The following is a 23,262-nucleotide window of genomic DNA, read 5'->3' on the forward strand; positions in this document are numbered from 1 at the left end:
ACTCTGAAAATAGGATAAGCTAGAGACCAGGAAAAATCTCCTATTGGAGTAGCTATGTCCCACATGGTGTTTCACCACTCTAACTGCATCCATATGCTAGCAAACACAGCATAAGCCCAAGGGGGAGAGCATCAGTTTGCTTACTGCAGGCCTCCCAACTCATCCTTTGCAGCCTAACCACACCATCTTTGCAGGAGATGCCAGTGCACTCTCTGCTTGGAGCACTGTACCAGGTAGCTTGCCAAAACATTCTGTGCTTCACAAGATAACACAACAAAATGAGAAAAGAAAAAGTAGAAATTACAGTGATTTAGACCCATTTCCTGGTGATAGTGTTGTCAACCGTCAAGATTTTATCATGAGCCTGTAAAATTTGATGGTGCTACACTACTGCACAAAATCTCAAAATTTTAAGTCAAAAATCTAGTTTTTTGATTTTTGGAAAAAGGACAAACACATTACATGCTCAGCAAGATACAAAAAGCAAACTGAAGTGAACAGATTAATTTTAAAGTCTCAAGCTTTTAAGGATAACCATGATCTCAAAGGCTCAACCTGTAATTTTTTAATATACAGGGATAACAAAATAGCTTGTCTATGCAGTACGTTTTGTACTCTGGTAAATATACCTTCCAAAACTAAAATGACTTTTTTAAAGAGAGAAAAGAATTGCAATATCTCAGTGCATTTCTAACATTTTATTTGAAAGTCAACACAACTGCACTTTAATGTTACTTAAAGATGGAAACCTACAACAAATTACCAGACTTGTTTTAAGCAGACTCAACATGCAAATATTTTGCAGATAGAATGATTCAAGAGTTTGAAGCTCTTCTCACTGCTCTTTTCCAGGGAGCATGACTTGCTGACAGGATTAACTACTGCCAGGCTCACGAAGCTGGGAGACAGCTGCCACATGGCAGCCATTTATTACAAAGCTCCACTCCTCTAAAGTTAGGAAAGAGGCAGACTGTTTCATCTGTGTTATCAGCAGGGTTCCTCTGCCCCACAGGCTTTAGTGACTAGGCTTTTTCTAAACAAACACCTCCTTTTCTCCCCCACCTTGTTAACATCATATCTTCCTGTATTCTGTTTCTGGTCAGCACAGAAACTATTCCCCCTATCACATCCTCCAAACAACAACAATGTACAACCAAGATAATTTTAAAAGTTTAGAAATACAAATCATATCCCTACCCCCTTCCCCCTGATACACATTTTTAAATTAGGGAGTTTTAGCTTGAGGTTTTCAGAGGGGAAAGCATAGGTCACAGGGAGGAGAGAGAGACAGAGATGCTGGAGCAAAGAGGCTCAGAAGCATGCTGTACAGCCCTCCCTGTCCCATGCACCCTAGGAGGCACTTGTAATGCCAGCCTCCAACTGCAATATCCCAAGGGTCTACACAGCTTTTTCATGAGCAAGATAACTGGTTGCACTCCTTCTGAGATTGTATCTCCACGCCAAGCAGACTCTGCAGGCTCACACACCAAAGCCAACATTTGCCCCCCACCCTAAGAAACACAGGCACATCTCATGTCAACTAACAGTGTGCTAAGGACCAGGAACAGATATAAACCAACTACATAATCTCCATGTGATATTAAGCACAGACAACCATCAGTTGACATTCTCCTGGTACTGAGAGCCAGAATTAAAATATACAAACTAGCTGTTTTAATTTTACCTGGGGTCATTCTAGATATATATTTGCCACAGATGCTAGAGTACCAAAGATCACTCAGACTGAGGTTCATTGCTTCATCCAGGGGAAGAAGAAATCCAGCCTTCAGAAAAATAGCTCTATCCCACCACCTATGACCAAGGTGCCACAAGTTTTGTGAGCACACCCACTGGCTTACACCAGCTGGCCAGTAGCCTTTGGGCTTGTTTGCAGAGCTTTAAATTCTGAAATACAAGGATTCTTTCCTGGTTTAGTTAGGTAAATTAATTACAGTAATAGATAGTGCTGGCACAACTCTCCAAGTTGATTCGCACAGGAAAGCCACTTGGAAAATTTTAAACAGCAGAGCTACTTGCCAGTGGTACTCTTCAGTATGAGTTTTCTTTCTATTTTGAAGCAGTTGCAGTGCAAGTAGCCTGTGGGAGGTGCTTCCAGCTCAGTGACAAAATGAAACAGCATCTATTCATTTTGTGCATTTGTGTGTGCAACACACATGCAAAGAAAGGGTATAGGGATCTTGTTCATCTATTTCTTATGGAATTCAGAAGTCCCTCAGCTTTATCAGAGAGTACAAGAAGCCTTCTCAGGAACAATGTATCTGACCTGAAAAAATATGTATTTTCAAAACAAGAACTGTATATATATACATACACACACACACACACACAAATCCCCCTTCATCCACAACCATATCCAGCTGCTGACCTTCTGAGTTCCTTGTAGTATAGTCTATGCTCTGGGACTTTAAAAGCCTAGCAGGCATTTCTAAAGGATTTTACAAAGTACACTGGCCTGGCCTTGTAAAAGCTCATGAGGAATCCATGAAGGTCATCGTGCAGCTTAGACAGTCTGCAAACAGCATAATCCACGTGCTGGTGAGGTAAGAAATGACCAAAGTCGGGCGGATAGGCCTGAAGACTTCTGCAAGGAATGTTTCCTCCAACAATGCTGTAAACCCTGGAGGAAATGCCTGCTGATCTTCAAAGCCCTTCAGTAGGAACAGCCTTAAGTTTCCTGAACATGAGCATTCTGGTTGCAAGGCCACAATCCTCTTAGGCATACAGAGAAAAACATAAAAACAAAGGAAACCAAAAGAAATTAAAATCCACTAAGGTTAATAACTGCAAATAAGCAGCAGGACTGACCCTCTACTTTGCAACGAGCTGTCGGATCCATCCAGCAAAGTTTTGACGTTCCTCGGCACAACAGCCACACGGATCAAGCAGCAGCTTACAATCTCTGCAGCTTTCTTTTTTCTATTCCAGGCAGTCCTCCACACGTGTAGACTCCTGGACCGCAATACTCAGTTGTTCGGACTACGAGGGGATGCTACAGCTGTGGCTGCACAAGGTGTCCACCGTAACTATACCAAGGCCACCGCAGTGTGCTGCACTGCCAGCAGAATTTTAGGTACAGCCTTCAGTTGCCTGACGGGTTTCACAGGCGACCATGAGTAAAGGGGAGTCTGGACACCTGCACACTGCAAAGAATTGCAGGAAGTTTATTTCAGGAACGCTGGGGAAAAAAAAAAAAAGAACAGACAAAATTGTGAACAGGTTTCTTCAGTAAGTGAAGTTTCAAGTTGCTATTCCTCCAGCCAAAAACGTCTGCTGCTAGTCCAAAACCACCCTCTCCTTCTAGAAAACCAATTCCACTGCTAGTGCTTCACACATTTCCATGAAACAGATGATGCAGACAATTCTTGAAACAATTCACATATGAAATGGGAAATTAAGTTCCTTCTGCTGACTCCATTAATGAAATTTAACAAAAACATTAGCCTGAAACAAAGTCGTAGGAACTAAGTATAGGTTCAACCCAATTCTGGGTAAAGTAGTAGTTGCAAACAGAGAAAAATGAACAAAGAGCAACAAAAAGTGATCAAGTGGCCCGTGCACCCACCCCAATTTCTGCAGGAGGACGGCAAGAGTTTGCCAGTGGAAACTTGACTAATCACTTTCAAATATGCACTCATAGCAAAGCAACACTGAAATATCATAATCAGACCTATGATACTGAAAGTCACACTTCTTTTGAGGAGTGATGCTTCCACATTTACATTTTCTCAGGCATATAAACATACACACCCACATAGCCACCTTCTTTTCATTCTAAGCATGAAATCACCTTGCTTAAAAGTTTTAAGCCAGTACACACTATAACAATATTTTTATTTACATCAGTCTTGCTAAGGTCACTTAGAATATACTCTACAACCAGAAGTGAAGACAACCTTAAGTATTTTAAAAGAACCACAAAATTAAAAATAAAAAAACCTGATATTATTCACTGAGTAGGTTACAACTCTTTCAAGGATCAAACTGTTATTTCTACCCAACTGACAGACTCAATCCTCCAAATTTCACACAAAAATCATGTTCATTCAGAGCAAAAGTAAAGGACAAAGAAACCTCAACACGAGAACTCATATTTTCAGTCAGATGCTAAATAGCAGGGGCTGTTTTCCACTTCCAGTTCAAACAGTATTGTTTTGTACTAAGCTTTATATGCCTCATGGAACTCAACCATTCAATATAAAAAAATAGTAGAGAAGAATTCAGGCAATCAGTAGCCATCTCAATGTGTACATCATTCAAGCATGTATTATGAATGAGTTAAAACAGGAAACTGAAGGGAGAATGCAAACAAAACCACTAGTTAAATGAAATTATTTTTTACTGTAAGGTGGAAAACTTTTCTTAATCTACCCACTCATTTCACACACGGTAACATGTCACTCTCATTCTACCAAAAATTAGAAAAGAGTCACCGCCAGATTTGTTTCACTCATTTCTTCATGTGAACTTCAAATGAACTTCTGAAGCTAGAAGATTTTGCCATCCCTATCTAGTAACAGTTGAAGACAGAAACTGACCCTTTCCTTATCTGTTAGGGTCTGGCATGCCATGGGGGCTATGAAGGTAGGCATTTTCATAAACAGAAACATGTTCAGCCTTTTCACACCAAACTTGAAACAATATTCAAGACAAATTTGACACAAAAAATATGAGAGCTTAAAGGTTCAAAGGATTCTAAGTAAATACAACCCTTTAAAGTTCCTAAAATCTCCAAACATGGACAATTTCAGATGTAACAAGGTATTTAAAAGAGCAGTAAGCAAGTTCCCTGAAGGGTGGGGTAATTTGGAGGGTTATCACACCTCTGGGGGAAGTCACAGGCTCTATCCTGGCAGTGTTTCATCCCTTCATATACCCAGGGGACTGATTAGTTCGTGATAAGCAATTAGGCACCCCAGGGAGGACGGTTAACACTCTTACCAAAACAAAAAGGCTACACAAATAAAAGTCTCATTAGATTAAAGAAACACTATCTGCAAAACAGCAAATTTGTGTTTCTTCCCTTCTACAGGAACTTCCAAATACTACATTTTGCCTACATATGGCACACACAGATCTTAGAAATCCCAAATTTGAGCACGTACTTGCTGCTAAATTGGTAACAAATGCTCTGAAGCATTTTCCTTCCCAAGACACTAGTGCTGTGATGCAGGAAAAAAGGAGGAGGGACAGAGGGGAGGAATAAAGTAAATACTGATTAGAAGACTTGAACTAGCAATCTCATTCAATTAAATTCCCTTTCCCATTGTTAAAATAGTTCCAACCGAGGATGAGCTGCAGGAGGGACCTGGAAAGGTTGCATATGACTGAATGCTGACTGAATTTTAGAATACAACAACAAGTAAGCAGCAGACCCACCATTACATGCCTTTCTCCCCCAAAAAAATGTTCAGGGAAGCCTCCTGCCTGCTGTGAGGTTTGTGGTGAGGCACCTATGCATATCACAGTCCTACCCACGCTAAATCTTTATCTCTGATGAAGCAGAGGGACAAATTCATCTTTTGCCTGCCCATTGATGTAAAAGCTCCAACATACCCTGATGGGGCTGCTCATGACTCACATCAGGCTCAATGTATTTCAAAGTACTTAGATGGCTTAAAATATGAAGGAATGCTTTTCAATAAGGCAACCCCCTGTCTTTTTTTGTTCTTTTATCTTTTTTTAACAGTTTGCCATCCAGTAATAGGAGGGAAGCCCAGCTGCATAGCCTGGGCTTTTATCTTCTGCTGACCACGCAACAACACAAAGCTCATTGCTGGATTTCCTGCTGCTTGCCGAAAGGGGCTGTTCAGCTTGTTTAAATATTACTTGCCTTGGGAGCCTTGGAGTTGTGCCCAAGCACTGTACTGTATCTTCCCAGCATCCATTTCAGCATGTACTTTAAAGGTCTTCAGGTTCCATGTAGTGTGCTGTCTTTGCTACGGGAGGAGCCTCATGACTCCAGAAAAGAAAAGAAACCCCATTCAACTCCTCCCTCTCTCCCCATTTTCCCCACTAATCCCTCTGTCTCATTCCATTACGCAGGTAACAGAAGTCCCAGCTCATCCCAAAAGTATCAAAACACATTTAGTCTTGTAAACTGAGGCATCTGCAACCAAGGAAAAAGACATTTTGGTACAAAAGGCTAAAGTTAGGAAGAAATCAGATGCCATGTATCCTGTACAACAACCTACCACTGTGCAGTGAGCAAGCAACAAAAAAAGTAGAGTAGCAAAAATTGATTTAGTACAGCAGCCTCCTGCCATACTAAATTTAGTCTCCACTGTGGATTTTAGGAAAAAAAACCCCAAACTTTAAGCACAACCGTCTCTGAATTTGAAAACTTAATGTTAAGTCATTTTCCTTTCCTGTTCAGAGTGGGGATGAAAAAACCCACTGTTTTCACAAAACCAGAAAGGATATTCCAACCTTTAGGAATTCTTTCAGAAGCCCTCCTTTTCACAATTACCGTGCCAACAGGAGGCTGAATTCTGGCTGCAAGGTCAGGAGGAGATAACCTTGGCCAATAGAAATGATTTGCACCAGCCCAAAGACAGCGCCAGGCCACCCATTAAGCAGCCCAGCAGGCCTCACTGTTAACCTGTGTGCAGCCGGAAACAGCTGATAGGAATGGAGAAGCAGGAGGTAAAATCCAGATTCACAATCTACAGCTGTGGACACAACCATTCAAATTTGGAAAACTTCAGTAAATACTGACTGTGAGAACTGTCCTGTAAGAAGATGCCTCTCATTTTCCATGGCAGCTGGGATGCAGAAATACATGCACCCCCACAAACTGATGTAGGATTGCAGGAAACTCAAGGCTAGAAGTGAAAACCTGCTTTTCGTCTGTTCTGCTTTGCCTCAGTCTGCAACATACAGACTGATTTAACCTGATGTAAGCCACAGCTGTCATTCAGAAGGACAGACTACCAGTCCTCACTTTACCCCACAGTTCTGGCCACGTGTTCTCCCTCTGGCCTCATGCCAGTTCTAGAGTTTGAACAACCACATGGTGATCTAGGATCATGGAACAGATCTGAATTGAGATTTGCATTTGTTTGTGTTTGGTTTTTGTTTGTACTTAAAAATGCACATACATACAGTTTCATCAACAGCCTTTACACATGGGAGCTGAGACATAGTCAAATTACACCCTCTATTTGAGTGAGGGATGAGAGACCTGAGCAAGAATGTTGCTGGTAACTCTACTCCTGTGGTGCTGCAGTACTGGGGAAAGATGAAAAGATGTAGTGGAACGAACCCACAACCAGCTCCATCTCCAGCCTCCCTCCTCCTGTGCCCCCCTCACTCCCTTGTCTCCAACTCAGAGCTCACTTGCAGCACCTCTGCCATAAAAACATTTAAAAATATACCTGAAGTTCAGTTTTCCGATTAAACCCAGTGAAAATAAGTACACAATAAAATAAACTACCACAATTAAAATATCTCTATTGCACCTCTCCCATGGCATCCCTGGATGAGGAGAGAGAGAGCAAGAGCAGTCTTAAGCAATGAGCTAGTACTTTTCTGCTTACCTATCCAATTTTTCCTACATCAAGGACTGGGTGTAACTTTTGCACAGTGCTAAGCACAAAACAAACACAACTCGAAAATATCCACCTCCCTTCCCCGCACATGGCTGAACTAAGCCTAATTTTCAACTCATTTGTTTGTTTGTAAACTTTTGTAATGACCCTTTCCCCATGCACAAAGACAAAATTTACCACTTCTAATACCACTCATGCTTCATTAAATCACATCAGTAACAATGCTGAAACAGCCTGCCACTGTGTGCCACATGTACCAACCACAGCTCCACAGCCACCAGCAAGTAGGGCAAGCAGCTCACCTGGAGTTCCCAGGTACTTTAGAGACAATATTTACAAACCTTGGGCCCTTGGATTTAAAATACAGCACAATGGGAATGGCACACATGTTTCCACAGGGGCAGCTAACCTCCTAGAGAGATCGGTATTTGTTGAAAATGCATCCCCTTAAGGGGCTAGGATGGGACAGAAGTATAGAAAAGAAACCAAAGCTACAGAGGGACAGGACGTGTTGCCCTGAGCATGTCCTCAGGCACTGCTAGCTCACATTGCTGGCACCATCTGATCTCTCAAAGCTAAACATGGAATGTAGGTAGCAAGTCATAACGCTGTGCAGGCCTGGAGACGTGACCCATCAGCTGTTTCTGCATTATAATTATTACACTGGGGCACAGTAGGACCAGAAGTTTGCCTGGGCAGATTTCTGAAAAGTTCTGGCTTGTTAGAAATGACAAGAAAGGTCACATGCTGCTTTCAGATTTGTGATTACAGTCCCTTTTCTGCAGGCCTGGCATTCCCTGTTTTAAAGCCTCAGTCTGCAAGAACAGCAGAAGGCCCAGAACTGTTTCATGTTACTCAAAACTGCATTAAGAAGTGAGATTGTACAGAACTGTGATCTCTCTCACCCTCCTTCATAAGACAGACAGGAGTTTCTCACAGATGCAGTGAAGCAGCACTTCTGAATCACCATTCTCTGCATTTCTCAGCTGGTCTTGGTCATTTCCCCTTCAGGCCACTTCTGCTCCCAGGCTTTCTCTCACTCTCTTTTTATTTTTAAAGTTTCTGCTACTAATAAAAAAATTATTGCAATACCATCACTTCCTTGTAATATCATATTCTCTAGTGAACTGATTAATTCTCAGAGTGATCCTGACCCTCAGCTCCCACTGGGCCTCAAGTGATGCAAAAGGCTTCTTTCAGATTCTCTTCCATTTTATTTTTGTCCCAACATGCACAGAGTACAAGTACAGGACTCAGTTTTGCAAATCTGGACTTAAAATGCAAATATCTTCACTTTTAGAAAATCTGATTGTTTCTATAACATGCCCAGAATTAAGCAAACCTCAAAGAGTACAAGTCTGTAAGGAAATTATTTCAGCCAATATACATTCAACACATTGTACTGTCCAGGCTTTGCTCTGTAAGTGAACTTCCAATTATTAACAACCCAGTTTTGTCAGGCCGTGACATGAAGTTTAGTGTAGCAGGTCAATGGAGAAGCCATCAACAAAACCTGTAGAAGGACAACAAAAACCTGCAGCAGTACAGAACTGCAAGATTTCTGTTACACAAAACACAGCAGACATTGTAAATTTTGATAGCACAAACTCTTTCCAAATGACTGCCTTTAGAAGCTCACAGACTGGAGGGATGCTTTAAAGGAGGCCATTTTGAGCTACTTCAAGCTTCCTGTTTGACACCATGTGGACTCACCCTGCCCTCCGACCAAACAAAATAAAAATCTTAGCACTTTTAAGCATATTTCCCAACCAAGATGCACTCAAAGCAAAATCTCTGTGAGGGCCAAACGCTACAGGGATATAGCCCAAAGTTTTAAGGTGGTATTTTTTGCGAGAGCAGAGAGGTACTGGGATGCCAGGTGGTTAACAGGGAGATGGACACAAGGAAGACATCAGTATGATCAAGTGATGAACAAGTCTGTAGGTCAGAAAAGCACACCTGAGGCTAAGAGACCAAAAGCTGTTAGCACAAGAAGAGCACCCATGTCTAGGAAACCACTTTCTATTTTATTCTCCCCATCCCCTCCTGGATACCATTTTCCCTGCTGTAATTCAGAACAGCAAGGCCAGTGATGCCTAACCATGCACTAGAAGAACTGGCTAATACAATGTCACCCAGCTCACAGCATGAACAAAAATCACCACCGAACCCTGCTAGTGGTTAACTGCAAAATTTTACTTTACTGATGGTATTATACTGCCAAGGGTTCCCTTGTCTTTGCACACACCCTTAGAAACACCAAATCTGCTCAAACCCAGATTTACAAATACATGCACAGATATTCTACACATTTGCTTCCACCTGGTGGATTACCAGAGATGGAGACTGCAGCATTTTTTAAACAAATGTGTAAACCTACTTCTAAAATTAGCTGCATGGTAATTCTGTGGGCTGGTGGAGAGGGGCAGAGAGGTCGGGCTCAGGGGAAAGGGAGAAGTCTGCAAGAAATGGAATAAGAATCACTAAACTGTTTAAACCATTTTTAAATTCAGGTTTTTTCCCTCTTGAAAAACAAGCAAAAGAGGGATTTTCTTTCATTTCCAGGAGTTCTTTAAAACAGAAGAGGATAAAGCTATTGAATATTGCTCTGGGATGCAATGAACATGAAAAAAAAACTTCAATCAAGTGTCTTGTTAAAGAACTTAAAATTCTCTTTCCACAGTCCCCCCTTTCATAATCAAGCAAAAAAAATATACATATACCTTGTATATGATCAAAACAAAACCATAAAGCAATTTATTGCTAGCCACAACTACAGAAACCAGGGGTTCTTTTAACACTTTAGCAAAGCAAATGAGAAATGACAGGGAGTATCCTGAGAAACTCTCTGTTACAAATTCTTTCAGATCTGGTTTCTAAAAATTTCCTTGCTATGATACCTGCAAATGCAGCTTTGCAGTAACATCCAGTTCCATTTTCATACACATATTTTTAAATATAGCAGCAGCCTTTGCCCTGTGTATTGAGTACCAGGGGTATTTCATTCTCTGAGGCCAAGGTTTGCAGGAAAGCTGACTGGAGATCTTAGAGGTGTGGCACATTTCTTTTTTGCTCTAAATATTTCTAACTAGAAGCAAAGGTAAGTATTACTCCAGCCTCAATCTGTTTCCCTCTTGCACCCACAGCAGCTCAGTAAGACACAGTAACAGGCTACTGCAAATTACACTTAAGGGCTCATTACAATCAAGGCCTCAGCCTTGCTACTGAACTGATACTAATAGGTTCATTACATGGAGAAGAACCATTAGCTTCAGTAGTGGTCCCTGAATCAGGAAATTTGTTTACATCACATGCACAGGTATTTACAATCTTCTGCACCCTTGTTTTTATTTAAGAGACCAGTGGTGTTTGGCAAGGAGTACAAATCTTGTCCAACAACTTTCACGCTACCCTTACTCCACATGGAGGAGAAGTGCCTACAGAGTGAAGCACTTTCTCAAGAACAGCGTTTTCATCTTACATTGACAAATCCCTCAACCAAGAATTCTATACCTATACATGTACATCACAGTGCAGGAGAAACAATCACACATTCCCCACATGTGTTTTGCGCCTGAAAGAGTGGACAAATACAGAGATATATGTGCAAGATCACTAAAGTGCTTACTCAAGATGTGGGACTAAGTTACCAAGTTCAGTCTTTACAGAGCTGAAATTACCTACTCTGCAAGCAAGACAGACATGAGGATGCTTGGCTTCCACTGGATCATGCACAGTCCCTTTTACTTCTGAATTACAAAAGACATTAGGACCAGACCACACTGGAGAAATCACTATTGCCATTATGCGCAATGATAACAAAAAACTTATTTAATTGATGGCTACAATTCCAATCTCCCACCCACTCTGTCTTTCTCAAATCTCAATGCCCCTGCATTACAGCTTTGAGAACTTGAAGAACAGGTCAACATTTTTCCGCTTTGTTAGGGATTCAAAGTTTGCCATAGGTTTTTTTTCTATTTTCTATAAAAAGGGGGACATGAAAGTAATTCAAAGCCTGAACTCACTTTTCCCTCATCTTCCTTCTCAGAAATGGCTGAAGAATTTCTTTTTTGCTACTTAACTTTTCTTTCAAAAGCAAATGTGGCCTGAAGCTAAACACCTGACATGCAGTGTTTAAGCACAAATGGTTGAAGCTCTGTAGAGCCACATGCAAGAGAAAACAGGGGCAGTAATAAAGCTGGTCATCTCCAATTGGAAATTCTCCTGGCAGCCGAGATTCTTTCACGCAGAGCAACTTACTGATATTCTCTTTCCATTCCTCTCCCTAATGACTCTCTCCTTACACCTGGAAATCTGAAAGCTGACTAAGCTCCCTGAAAACTGGTCTGGCTATCCCCAGTCCCCCCGCTCCAAAACGGCGAAAGCAGACAGTGTGACATCTCAGCAGATGAGGTCTGAGACTAAACTGGTGGAATCGGCAGCAAACATTAAAGGTATCTTTTTTCTCTCAAGTTCAGTTGCTGTCATGGACCCTCATTCTAAAAGTCAAAAGAATTTCAATGCATTTTTGGGCTTGCTGACTTTAAGCCCACAGGATAAACTCCACTTGAGATTGTTCACAACTCAGAAAACACTTGGAGAAAAGAAGCCGAAAAAAGCCGAAATTCTCTCACAGTCACATAAGTCTAAGAGCCACAGCCTTAGCACCGCCAGTTTCCCATCTTATTAAGTGTCTTGCAATACTTGTTTTTGCAATCGTTTTCCATGCTGTCTACACAAAAAAAGTACCTCAGAAGCCAGAATAACTACATTCCTCAAACATGGACCCTTTCCAGACTCACCCTAAACCTTTCTATGCTTAAGGTCCTGTACGCACATGAACATACAGCTCATTTGCAGGCCCAGCAGTTAATTCACCTTCAAGTCGCCCTAATTGTGAGGCTGAACACTTCCTAAAGTTCTGCATCCCTGCTGGCTGTCTGAGGGAAGGTGGCTGCTCCTGCTCCCTCTGCATTCCCGGCCGGCGGCCTACCCGTGCTGCTGAGCCCTAGCCACGCCGCTGTGTCCCCGTGCACACACAGAGCCATCCCGCAGATCCCTTCTTCCCGAGAAATTCAGTGACACACTGCCTGCTTTCCAGTTTTTGCTTTTCAACTCTTCTTCGTTTTTTACGACAAAGACTGCTCCTCACCCTCATTTCCTCATCACCTCCTCACTGATCCCATGGTAGATGGCAAGGCCTTTGAATCACGTCTGGTAATGTTCTAGATAATGTTCAGACAGGGCACACATCACAAACTCTCTTCCCGAAGCTTTAAAATCCAAAAAGCAAATGCTCTGCCCATCACCTTGAATGCTGTCAGGCAATAAAATTGCTAATTAAGAGAAGTCACCTAGGAGAAGTCTCTGGCTACCTGCCTGGGGTCTGATGACTGCAGGTAAATCCTCGAGAGGAAAGGATGTGATCCGGCCACCACTGATGGTTGCTTCCTTCAGATCCTCCAGAAGATCCTGCCCTACGGACCAGGCCCTGTGTTCAGCTCTCCTGGGTTCCTACATTTCATGGGCACAACAAACAGTAACGGCAGTACATCAGTAAGAGCCACCCCAACTCAACAGTGACTGTGTCCTCCTATCACCCTTCCACGATGCCACAGACATCCTGGAATTCAACACCACGAACTCGGAAGTACATCCTCTCTGACTATATCAAAACAAATGCCATTTTGGAAAGGTTTTTAAGAACAAAAAGTCACAGTCCTTCTGATTTTTGTGCATGGAACAAACACTGAAATACCTGCCTTGTGTGCCTCAGGCACTGAAACACTCCAGAAACAGCTGTAGGATGGAGGGACAAGGGAGATTTTTGTGATGAATCCTCTTTTCAGGAAGTTTTAGAAATAACTGTACAATCACACAGATGCAATGCATTGCTCAAACAAGGATGTAAACTCAGAACGGGAACTATTTTAAAAATCAGGATGGTTTCAGGTTTTATATTTATTTACTGTTTTGACTGCAAAGGGTAAATTGTCTCCTGTAATAGAAAATTACTTTTCTACTTCAATATATAAGTAACACAGGAATTTGCATCTTTACATCTTTCCTATGCATTTGTATCATAGACTCAATGGCACAAACACAAGGATGCCTACCTGTAAGGTTCATAACCACACCTCGGCATTAAAAAGATTACTGAGCAGTCTAACAAAAGGGTGTTTAATTTTAGTGCGCCCTGATTCTGTATCACTCAGCCCATTTGCAATCTGTAACACGGCTATCACTCAACTGATATTTACTGATATTTGGAGACAAAGGGACCCATGTTTCTCCCTCAATCAGATTTAATAAATCCACAAAAGTCAATACAAAACAAAACAAGAGACAGAAGAATCAGGCCTTTGGGATGCTATACTACTGTCTCCCGTGTGGCTAATTTTGATGAGCTTGTTGAAGCACAGCCTTCAGCCAAGTGCTTTTTCATACAAACATCCATAGCTGAGAGACAATTAATCACCATTTATTACTCACCTTCTGGCAACACCCACTCTAAGCTAGGCACCATCCAGACACATTAAGACAGTCCCAGTCTGAAGGCTTTGTGGTAAAAGAAAGCCATTTCTGAGACCCTATCCTGATGCAGAGATATCTACAGACCCCCGTGGTACTCGGCACAGCTACTGGGATCTGCCAGAATAAAGGTGCTCGCAGGAATACTCAATCACAAATACCAGTCTTTCAAAAAGGGATGAGGTACGTATGAAATACATTGGCTATACCTACTTTTCAGTACCTGTCAACTGCTACTGGCGTACAAGTAAGCCTCGTGAAAGGATTTTGCTGAAGAAACAGGGTGAATCTTCATCAATTTATCTATCAGAGCCCCTCACTTGGTTACAGGAAAGTAGTTATTCTGTTCTTCTGCAGCATTAGTAACTTCTCAAACAAAGAAGCCTGATTGAGGCAGACAGTGAGGGGCTTATCAGCTTAGGAAATGGGAAGGATGGTCCAATTAACTGCCAAGCAGTCAGACATAATTCACTCTGACCAGGCCAATGAGAGACGAGTCCCAGAAATGCATGTCCTGTCCATTTATGTAACACCCAAACATTCCCCCCTGCAAAGGCTTCCCTTCTGGAAGAACTGCCTAAGTAAAGAGCAAACCACTATAGGAAAATCCACTTGTATGGACCTGCATCTGATTAAGCAACCATCTCATTGGTACAGGAGGCATTGCTAGTCACTACACTGCGGAACTCAGGCACTAACAGGCATCACCAAGCAGACAGACAGAATGCTCTGTGAGAGGTTATCTGGGGTCCACACCACTGTGCTGTCTTCTCACATATCAACAAACAAGACAAGATGTAGAAGGCACAAAAAGGAAAAACCCCGCCCTAGTGTAGGTAGGAAGGCTTCATCTCAGTTTCCTGAGCTACTTCTGCCTAGCACAGAAATAGCCAGATGTTAACGAAGTAATTTCACAATGTTAAAAACAAACAAAAAAAAAAACCTGAAGGCAAACTGTATGTAAGAGCAGATTAGCTGTGAATACAGCCACAATGCTGCTCTTTATGTCCTCTCCCATGCTTAGTATCTTGCTAACACAGGGTAAACAGAAAGAAGACCAAGAGAAAGAGTAAGGGGAGAAATTCTACAAAAGATGCTAGTATGGAAAGAGAGATATCTCAATCAACCAAAGCTTTAACTTGGGATTTATCACTTAGGATGAAGCAGGCATTTAAAGTTGAGAGAAGAGAAAAAAGAAAAAAAAGCCATGTCTCCAAAGCACTGATTCATAAACACAAACATCTGATGTTTAGGGGAAGAGTGGAACCTTTACTCTGCAAAAAAATGCGTATGTGGGACCTGGTCCATCCTTTGATAAGGTACCTTGTTTTGTGTAATCCTCTCACTTTTTAAGTGCCAGACTTACGACTGCCACAGTCAGAAAAACATGCCATGAGCAGGAGAGTAAAAAAAACAAGCTGTGTGGAATATTTATGTTACATATGGCAACATCCTATTTGTCAGGCCGTTACCAGGAGCTAAGGAATCTGTGTGGTACCACCAGCAAATTTGCCTTGCAGCAGGGTGTAAGAGCAAGCACAAAACAGACTATATATGGTATGTTTACTGAATGATTAGGCATAAACATGTTACAGAAGAAATTATGTCTTGTATTAGATGCTGGGCTTCCTGCTGCAAGGCAAACCATCCTGCTCAGAAAGAAGTCTCACACATTCCTCATATGCTTCTGGCTGTGGGTGCCAGTGAAACCTCTAGAAAACAGGAACAGGTTATGTGGCAAGTAATGATTAACTATGTGGAGGATCAGCCCTCCAAACTCCACCTGCCAGCATTCCCTGTCTCTTTGCTCCTCTTCCTCCCCTGCTACTTTTGTGTTGGGACTGTTTGCAGGGCAAGTCGGCAGAGAGGACAGAGGCACTCACAGGCACATGCCACACCGAGCACTGCCTCTGCCACAGGATGATGGGCACGGACAAGTGCACCCTCTCTTTCTTAAGAAACAGCTGGCAGCAGGCGAGCGAGCGCTGCAACCATCCGCCTGCCCCACATCCAAACCCAGCTGGCAAAGGACTGTAACGGGGAGGAGGGGGAAAATCCTGAAAGGGTAGAGGGAGGAGGGTGTACTGAAGATGCCTTAAAGCACAGAAGAAGGCTCGTTTCTGGCTTCCGCGTCCTGCCTAACCTGTTTTGTGGCATGTTCTGGTTAACTCTCCTTTTGGTCGAGGTTGTTAGTTGTTTTTCTTCTGGCATCCAAAGCCAAGCTGCAGCCCCTTCTCTCCTCTGACTCCTTTCACGCTCCATCACACTCCAGTACAAACATGGGCACACAGAGACGCCAGAAAACAAAATGCTGAGTTCATCACAGACTGAAACTGGATGCAGAGTTTCTTTACTGGAGGGAACTGGATCTTCCTTGTCAACTCACCAGGACCATCAGACCTCAGGTGCCAGACTTCTCACCTTCATCACTGCTTTCTGACATCAGCAACTCATCAAAAAAACTTAAAACTACACAAAGTGGTAAGGGGGTGGGAAAACAAAGGGGAAAAAGTCACAAACCTCAAAACATACACCTGGAAGATTACATGCCACACAAATCTAGCCAGAGCGCAGAGCCCGAGCAGCAGCAGTGATTACAGCACCAGGACATACCATCACCACCACAACAGATTTATGCCTTCACTGTGTACAGTATTCACAGGGTTAATGAGCAGCCCAAAGATCAGAAATAAACCTGCAAAACAACAAAAAGCATCAACTCCAAGCAGTGCTGGGTGGTTTTTGACAGGGGTTAAGCAGCTGGTAACTGGTGACAAGAACTTGGTGTTGGTTCAGTAGCCATTTTAAGCAGCAGATACATTAATCATGGAAGTGCAGTAACAAAAGAACGAGCAAAACCATGCTTCACAAATAAGGACCCCTCAGCAACACACACATACCCCTCCGTCGTGCAAAATAAACTCAGAGAAGCCAGCAAAGAAGAAAGATTATTCCATGACCTCCAGAGCACAGCAAATCCCTCAGAGCAATGAGTGCTAGGCATCAGAAACTTCCTGGTTTCCAGGCCGTTGTTTCACATGTTTTCTGGGGAGTTTGCATGCTGTGGGAAAGATTCCCAAGTACACTGAAAGCAAGCCTGAAACATCCCCTTCCACTCCCACAGCAAGTATGCAGTCCATAAAAGATTAAAGTGTTGGAAACATATGCTCGAGCAAAGATTCCTCTTTTAAAAAAAAACAACACATCAACCATTTAGCAGCTGATGCATTTATCAAAATATTTTGCCATCCCTTTTCCAAGAGAACAAGGTGGGGGGGGGGGGGGGGGGTGGGCAGTGAGATGGAGCAAGCGAGCAAGCATGTGAGACATATGCAGCCTGTAACCTGAACACCGTTTTACAGATATATTTACCATCTTGCTTTTCTTTGGGGGCTTTTCAGGCCAGGGCGGCTTTTGTCTCTGTGCTATATGCCAGCCAGCTCATAACAAATGAACAATTGCAGAGTAAGCTCCTTCTCTGAATTACTGGGATGCTGGGGCATGAAGATGGGCCTGAAAAAACTGTTTGATTATGAGCATGATCAACCCCTTCGGTCACGCAGGTGCTTGAAGTCTGGTACAATTATTAACTGTGCTGCAGTCACATGAAAGAGAACAAGCTTCCCCCTCCCACCCTCATCCCACGGGTAACATAATGTGGGCAGTAAATATATGAAGGAACATGGTGAGGCTGGGGGGTATGTGCAGAAACCTCCACAGAAAGGCTTCATAGCTGTACATTTTATTATTTCTTTTTGGTGGATGAATTATGGACATTACAGACAAGCCTGATGGATGCCCAGACATGTTTGGGTACCCAAAGGAGAGTGAAGTGGGGAATCCTCATCTCCACTCAGTGCTGCCTTCATTAAAGAGGGAAAATCATAGGTGTTTCCAATTTTCCCCATTTCTTAAACACCATGATGATGGAGCATGGAAAGTATTTTTACTAAAACACAAATGAATAATTTCTAAACTGGTGGGCTTGCTTTTGAGGTGTTCTTATTTCTTGGAGGGGATTCAACAGGTATGAGAGAGGAGGGATGGGAAAAAGAGAGCACTGTGCTTCTAAAGAGAAACTCCTGGCATTGAGACAAATGAGGCAGGCAGTGCTCTAATCTGTGATTCAGCTGTTGGGACCAGAGTGTCATGGAATCTCCCTGCCTTACAGCTTGTGCTCACATAACTAAGAATGGAGATGGCATTTTCCAAAAGTTGCTTACCAGGACTGAGAGGGATACGACAGAGAAAGAGCATTCAATCAGCATGGTACCCAACTAACCCTCAACTCATGCATGACTCAGACTGCCAGAGGGCTACTGTGGCACTATTTTACTGTGAACCAAACATCACAGGTGTGTGCGTGCCATAGAAACCTGAGCTCAGAAATCCTGGCTGGGATGGAAGCTGTGCCTGACGGATGTGCAGCCCCTCTGGCCTCTCCCAGCATATCCTGGCCCAGCACAGCAGCCCCTCCCACACAGTGTTTCAGCTGAAAACAGTAAATTCTGCTGACCTTAGAAGGGGGATAAGCAGGGCAGGTGGTGAGAGAGAGCATCAGGTTTGGCATAAGATGACATTTCCTAGACATAATTAAAAATATAAAGTGCACAGCATCTTTAAGTGGTTACATCTACACAGTCTGTGTAGCCTTGTGACACTGAACAAGAAAAGGTGGTGGTGGGGGAGATAAACAGCAGGTTGATGACAAACAATAAAACATAAATGCGCACATCCTCTTTCAAAGTGTCACATGTAATTTCTGTTTAGCTATAATTGAGTATGTCCGCAACAAAACAACTACATTTGTAATATTATACCATGCATCCATTAAAAAAAAAAAAAATTGCTTTTGCTTTGGCCCACCTACACAAAATAATGAAGAAATATCACTCATCAAGAGCTCCCTCAGAAAAATAAGCCTTAAAATAGCATGATACACTCACTGAATAACACAGATTTCTGCAAAACTCCCATTCTTTATATATTTTACATCTAAAAACTGCAAGTCTCACACGCGCACACACAAAAGACAGACAGACTGCTGCTGTGGACAAAGTGGTGCCATTTAATACAAAAATCTGGTTTATGCATAGCCTGGCTCTAGTGCATGCTGGGCCCAAGCAGAGTGGGATGCAGCCAGTTATATCGAACAGTTGTGCCCTCAGCAACAAATGGTGCATTCATAAAACTGGAAAAGCCTCTGTCTAGGGGATCGCAGCTCTGCAAAGAAACAATCACTTGCTGACATTTCTGAGGGAGGATATGGCCAAAAGAGGTTGAGGGGGAGAAGTATGATCTACAGGAAAGTTATGTTCAGAAGAAATACCAAAACCTAAGGGAAGAAAACCCAAATCTACCACTGAGCTCCCTTTGCAGTCTCCCTCCATTAGCTAGTCTCTAACAAAGGAGCAAGGCCACCTGAAAAGACATGTGGTAGGAAAATACTTGGCCAGTCAAGAGTATAGAAGAAAAAGAAGAAAATAAAATGCTTTCTTGTAGAACACTGGGCCATAAGAAGTGACAGCCATCATGCAGGCCGTAGTACACAAAGCTGCATGTGACAGGCAGTTTCTCACAAATTTCTTACCCTTGCCTTTATTAGTTATGCCACCTCCACACTGGTAACTAAAAGCCAACATCTGGTGCTAGCTAAATGTCACCACAGACAACCTCTTTAATAAAAATTTAAAGAGTCTGAATCCCAACAAGGAAGTCATTAGTGCTTTGAATGTAAGACCCTATGTGAGCTTCAAGACTGGAAAAAAATCTTCCTTTTAAGCTGCCCAGAGCAGTGACTTTGGTTGTACACTAAAACCACTTCTTCAGGCCCCATGCCACTTCACTCTGGGGATGTTCAGTTCACAGCTTCTGGCCCATGTGTAGCCCATCGGGACAGTTCAGCTAGTCAGCACCTTGTGCTGGGAAGCACAAACAGGTCTATGGATGTCCAGGTCTTGCTGCAGGGTGAGATCATGCTGTCCAGTCTGCCCTTGGCTGAGGGAACCTCTGGCTCCTGAAGCTGAAATGCCAGACACTGCAATCAGCCCCAAAGACACCTAACATCTCTGAAAGCAAATCTGACCTCGTCCCTAAGATGCATGAGACACCCATGCAAGTCTATGCAAAAGTGCTCCCTTTAGAGCTAAGCAGTTAAGCAGCATGGCTTATTAATTAATATCTGTCACCCGCTCCATTCTACTGAGTTAAGTAATAAAGCAAAAAAAACCCTCACATCATATACCATAACTGAAGTTCAGTCAGTGGCAGTTCCTGTAGGACACCAAAATAATTAAGTCCCACTTGCACATTAATAGGAAATAAGAAACAACTCTGCCCAACCACTCCTGGCTGCCCTGAAGCTGTGCACCCTATTTCCTCCTGGAGTTCATGCAGCATAGAGGTCTCACACCTCGCCCAATGTAAGTTTTCTCCTAAAAACTTATCTTGACAGTTTGGGAGAACTGACCCTGTCTTCCACAGACAAGGCAAGCCCAGCTGAAGGAGAGACAACAGAAATTTTGTGGCTGACAGAATGAGTCCCTCCATTGCATTATCAAGAGATTTGTATTATTTTAAGACATTACTAATAGAGTCCTCTTGCCCTGAAGCCTTTGCAAGGGTATCTAAAAAGGGGATGCATGTAACTATCCCTATCCCCAGTGTACCTAATGGTCTTCTGAGAGCCTATTATGAAACCGTTTCAGAGGTGAACAGGACTGTGGTCCCACAGACTGACAGTAAAAGTATTTTTCCACTGAGGTTTAAAAAACCCAAGCAAGCAAACAAGCAACCAAAGGCAAAACAGGATGAGTACTTCTTCAAGAGAGAGACAGCCACTCCTCCACCTCAGTGCCAGAAGCAGCCAAAACCTGCATGCCCATTGGAGTCGAGGAATAACTGGGAACATGCACGGCAAGCTACAGCAGTGAGAATTGCATAGCTATTGAGGCACTGGAGAATGAACGGTAATGCTTCTGCTTACCAGCTGTGCACTGCAAATGACTGCTTTTGCAAGAAAGCTTGCACTGCAGTTGCATAAATAATTTCAATAAAACTGTATAGAAAGCCACTTCATTAATGCTGGTTATCAGCTGGAGACTTACAGCAAATACAAAACTGCAAAGGCTTTTACAGATGTATCAAAGCAATCTAAAAACTGTCTGACTTTACTCATTGGTAGGTTCCAGGCAAGGCAAAAGGCTACCCACACATGTAATGTTTTGTACATGCTTCCATTAAACCTACCCTCTGCATTCTAGAATTCAAGTGGCACACATGATTTGGTTTCCCTCCATAGGCTTTGCAAAGGCTTCTAATACAGCACATGATTGATTTTTGTCAATTGTTAGTTTTAAATTTGTTAGTTTTAAATTTGAAGAAGGCAACAAAAACACCTGGGAAACTGTGGGAGAACATCTACAGAGCTGAAAAGAAAATCACACCCCAGTCTCCTGAAAAGCTTTAATATAAAGCTCTTTAGGAAGTCTGTGAATAAGGGATGAACAAAGATGTACTCCATTTGAGAAAGGTACTTCCTTGGAACACTGAATCACAGAATACAAGTCTCCGCATCACCTTGCAAAAGAAAAAGGAAAAAAAAAATCCTGCCTGAAATGTGTCATTTTTTTGCTGCTGTTTACTTTGTTTGTTTGTAGTGGTTTTGTAAAATCCCACAAATATTTCAGACTGAAACCACAGTCCGTATTTTATATTTAGATGAACTACGCCATCTTTCAAGAGGCTGTAATGGCAAGCCTGCATGTAAAGCTCTCTCTCTGCCTGCCCTGGGACCATGCAGCCATTGCAGAAGGAAGAACATGGGCCACCGCTGCAGCTCTGGTGATAACCCTCCTCCATGCGCTGGCCCAGCCACCCCACAGTCCAACTCCTGCAGGATGGAAGAGTGACTCCTTGCACATCCCATGATAAGGGATGTTTTTGAGTAGGATGGTTAACATCTGTAGGTAAAATTTAAAACCAACAAAAACATCTTTTCCTTTCTTTCTTTTACTTCCCATCTGATCCAGGTGGAACCAACAGGATGGAATTTGCTTCTTATGCTGATGCCTCCAGTATCAGCCCTGATTTGAATCGATATAAAACACAGTAGGGAAAGGAGCCTGAAGGTTTCTAACCGGGTGTGTTGAACACCATGACCTCCTCACACCCCCGCCCCACAAATGCTTAACTGCTGAAAGAAATTCCTCTCGTTTCCTGCACTGAATCATCTGTGTCACCACAAAGATGAGATTTTTAACTGTGTGCACACGTTTCTGATTTGAGGGGCATGCAGTGTAGGGTGTTTCTCAAAACTACTGTCAGACTAGCTACACACGGTTTGGATTTCTTCTGTGTTTGATGTATCATTTAACTAAATTAGTGTTTTTCCAATGAGGTACAACCTCTCAGTGATGCTGTTTTCTAGGAAATATGTAGGTGAATGCTGCTGCTTCTTTTGCAAAGAAGTATTTAAATGAAGCTAGGAGGGACAGGATATGCTGATTTGCACAATTAAAAATAACTTACAATTTGAACTGTGGCATCAGATGCTTCAACAAATTTCATTAGGGCAGATTACATGCTCTTTTCAAAATGCCTTTTTTTCCAGACCACAGTGTAAAATAATTTCATTAATTTAGCCACAATTACCTCATTTTCGTTGCTAAGCTGATCAACTATTTTTTAATCACTACAGCAATTCATTCTACAGAAAAGTTAGCAGCACTGTAGCCCTCAAATGCAATAAAAAAACATCCAAGTCACGCAAGAGAAAGAAAGGTGAGGCAAATTGCTAAACCGCAGTTCTTTAACCACCTTTCCTAACCAGGATGGCTTTGTATCATTGCAGGCACAGAAGGGAGGGAACTGTGATCTCTGTTCGGCTGTGCACTGCCAAAGCCAGAGGGATCTTGGTGGATGATGGGTGGGAACAAGCCCCTGCAAATATGCAACAAGCAATAGCAAAGCTTATACTCTGCTCTAGATTGATCTAAGTCACGAGGAGCTAAGCTGTCAGTCAGCAAAAGTGCAAGGAGACTGATTGTTCTGGTCATCTCCCTGGAGCAGAAAAAAAATTCAAGATGCACATCCTTCTTGCAGTACCCCCACATACTCTCACCCAGATGAAAGCTTTAAGACAAGAATCATGTTTTCACAC

General features: G+C 42.6%; 1 protein-coding gene across 8 annotated transcripts in view; it reads right to left on the minus strand.

Annotated features, from left to right (window-relative positions):
* Positions 1-23,262, minus strand: part of RREB1 (ras responsive element binding protein 1) — a 118,686-nt gene that overhangs the window by 70,485 nt on the left and 24,939 nt on the right. For 2 of the 8 annotated variants that reach the window (XM_021534650.3, XM_021534659.3), the window contains exon 2: positions 2,827-3,196. The exons of 5 other annotated variants lie outside the window; for them this stretch is intronic. In XM_021534650.3, coding sequence (XP_021390325.1) covers positions 2,827-2,857 — 31 coding nt within the window. In that variant the 5' untranslated portion in view covers positions 2,858-3,196. The remainder of the gene's footprint in view (positions 1-2,826; positions 3,197-23,262) is intronic. One more of the 8 variants, XM_077785869.1, reaches the window with a different exon arrangement.

This window comes from Lonchura striata, chromosome 1 (genome assembly GCF_046129695.1).
Source record: "Lonchura striata isolate bLonStr1 chromosome 1, bLonStr1.mat, whole genome shotgun sequence".
NCBI classification, from domain to species: Eukaryota; Metazoa; Chordata; class Aves; order Passeriformes; family Estrildidae; genus Lonchura; species Lonchura striata.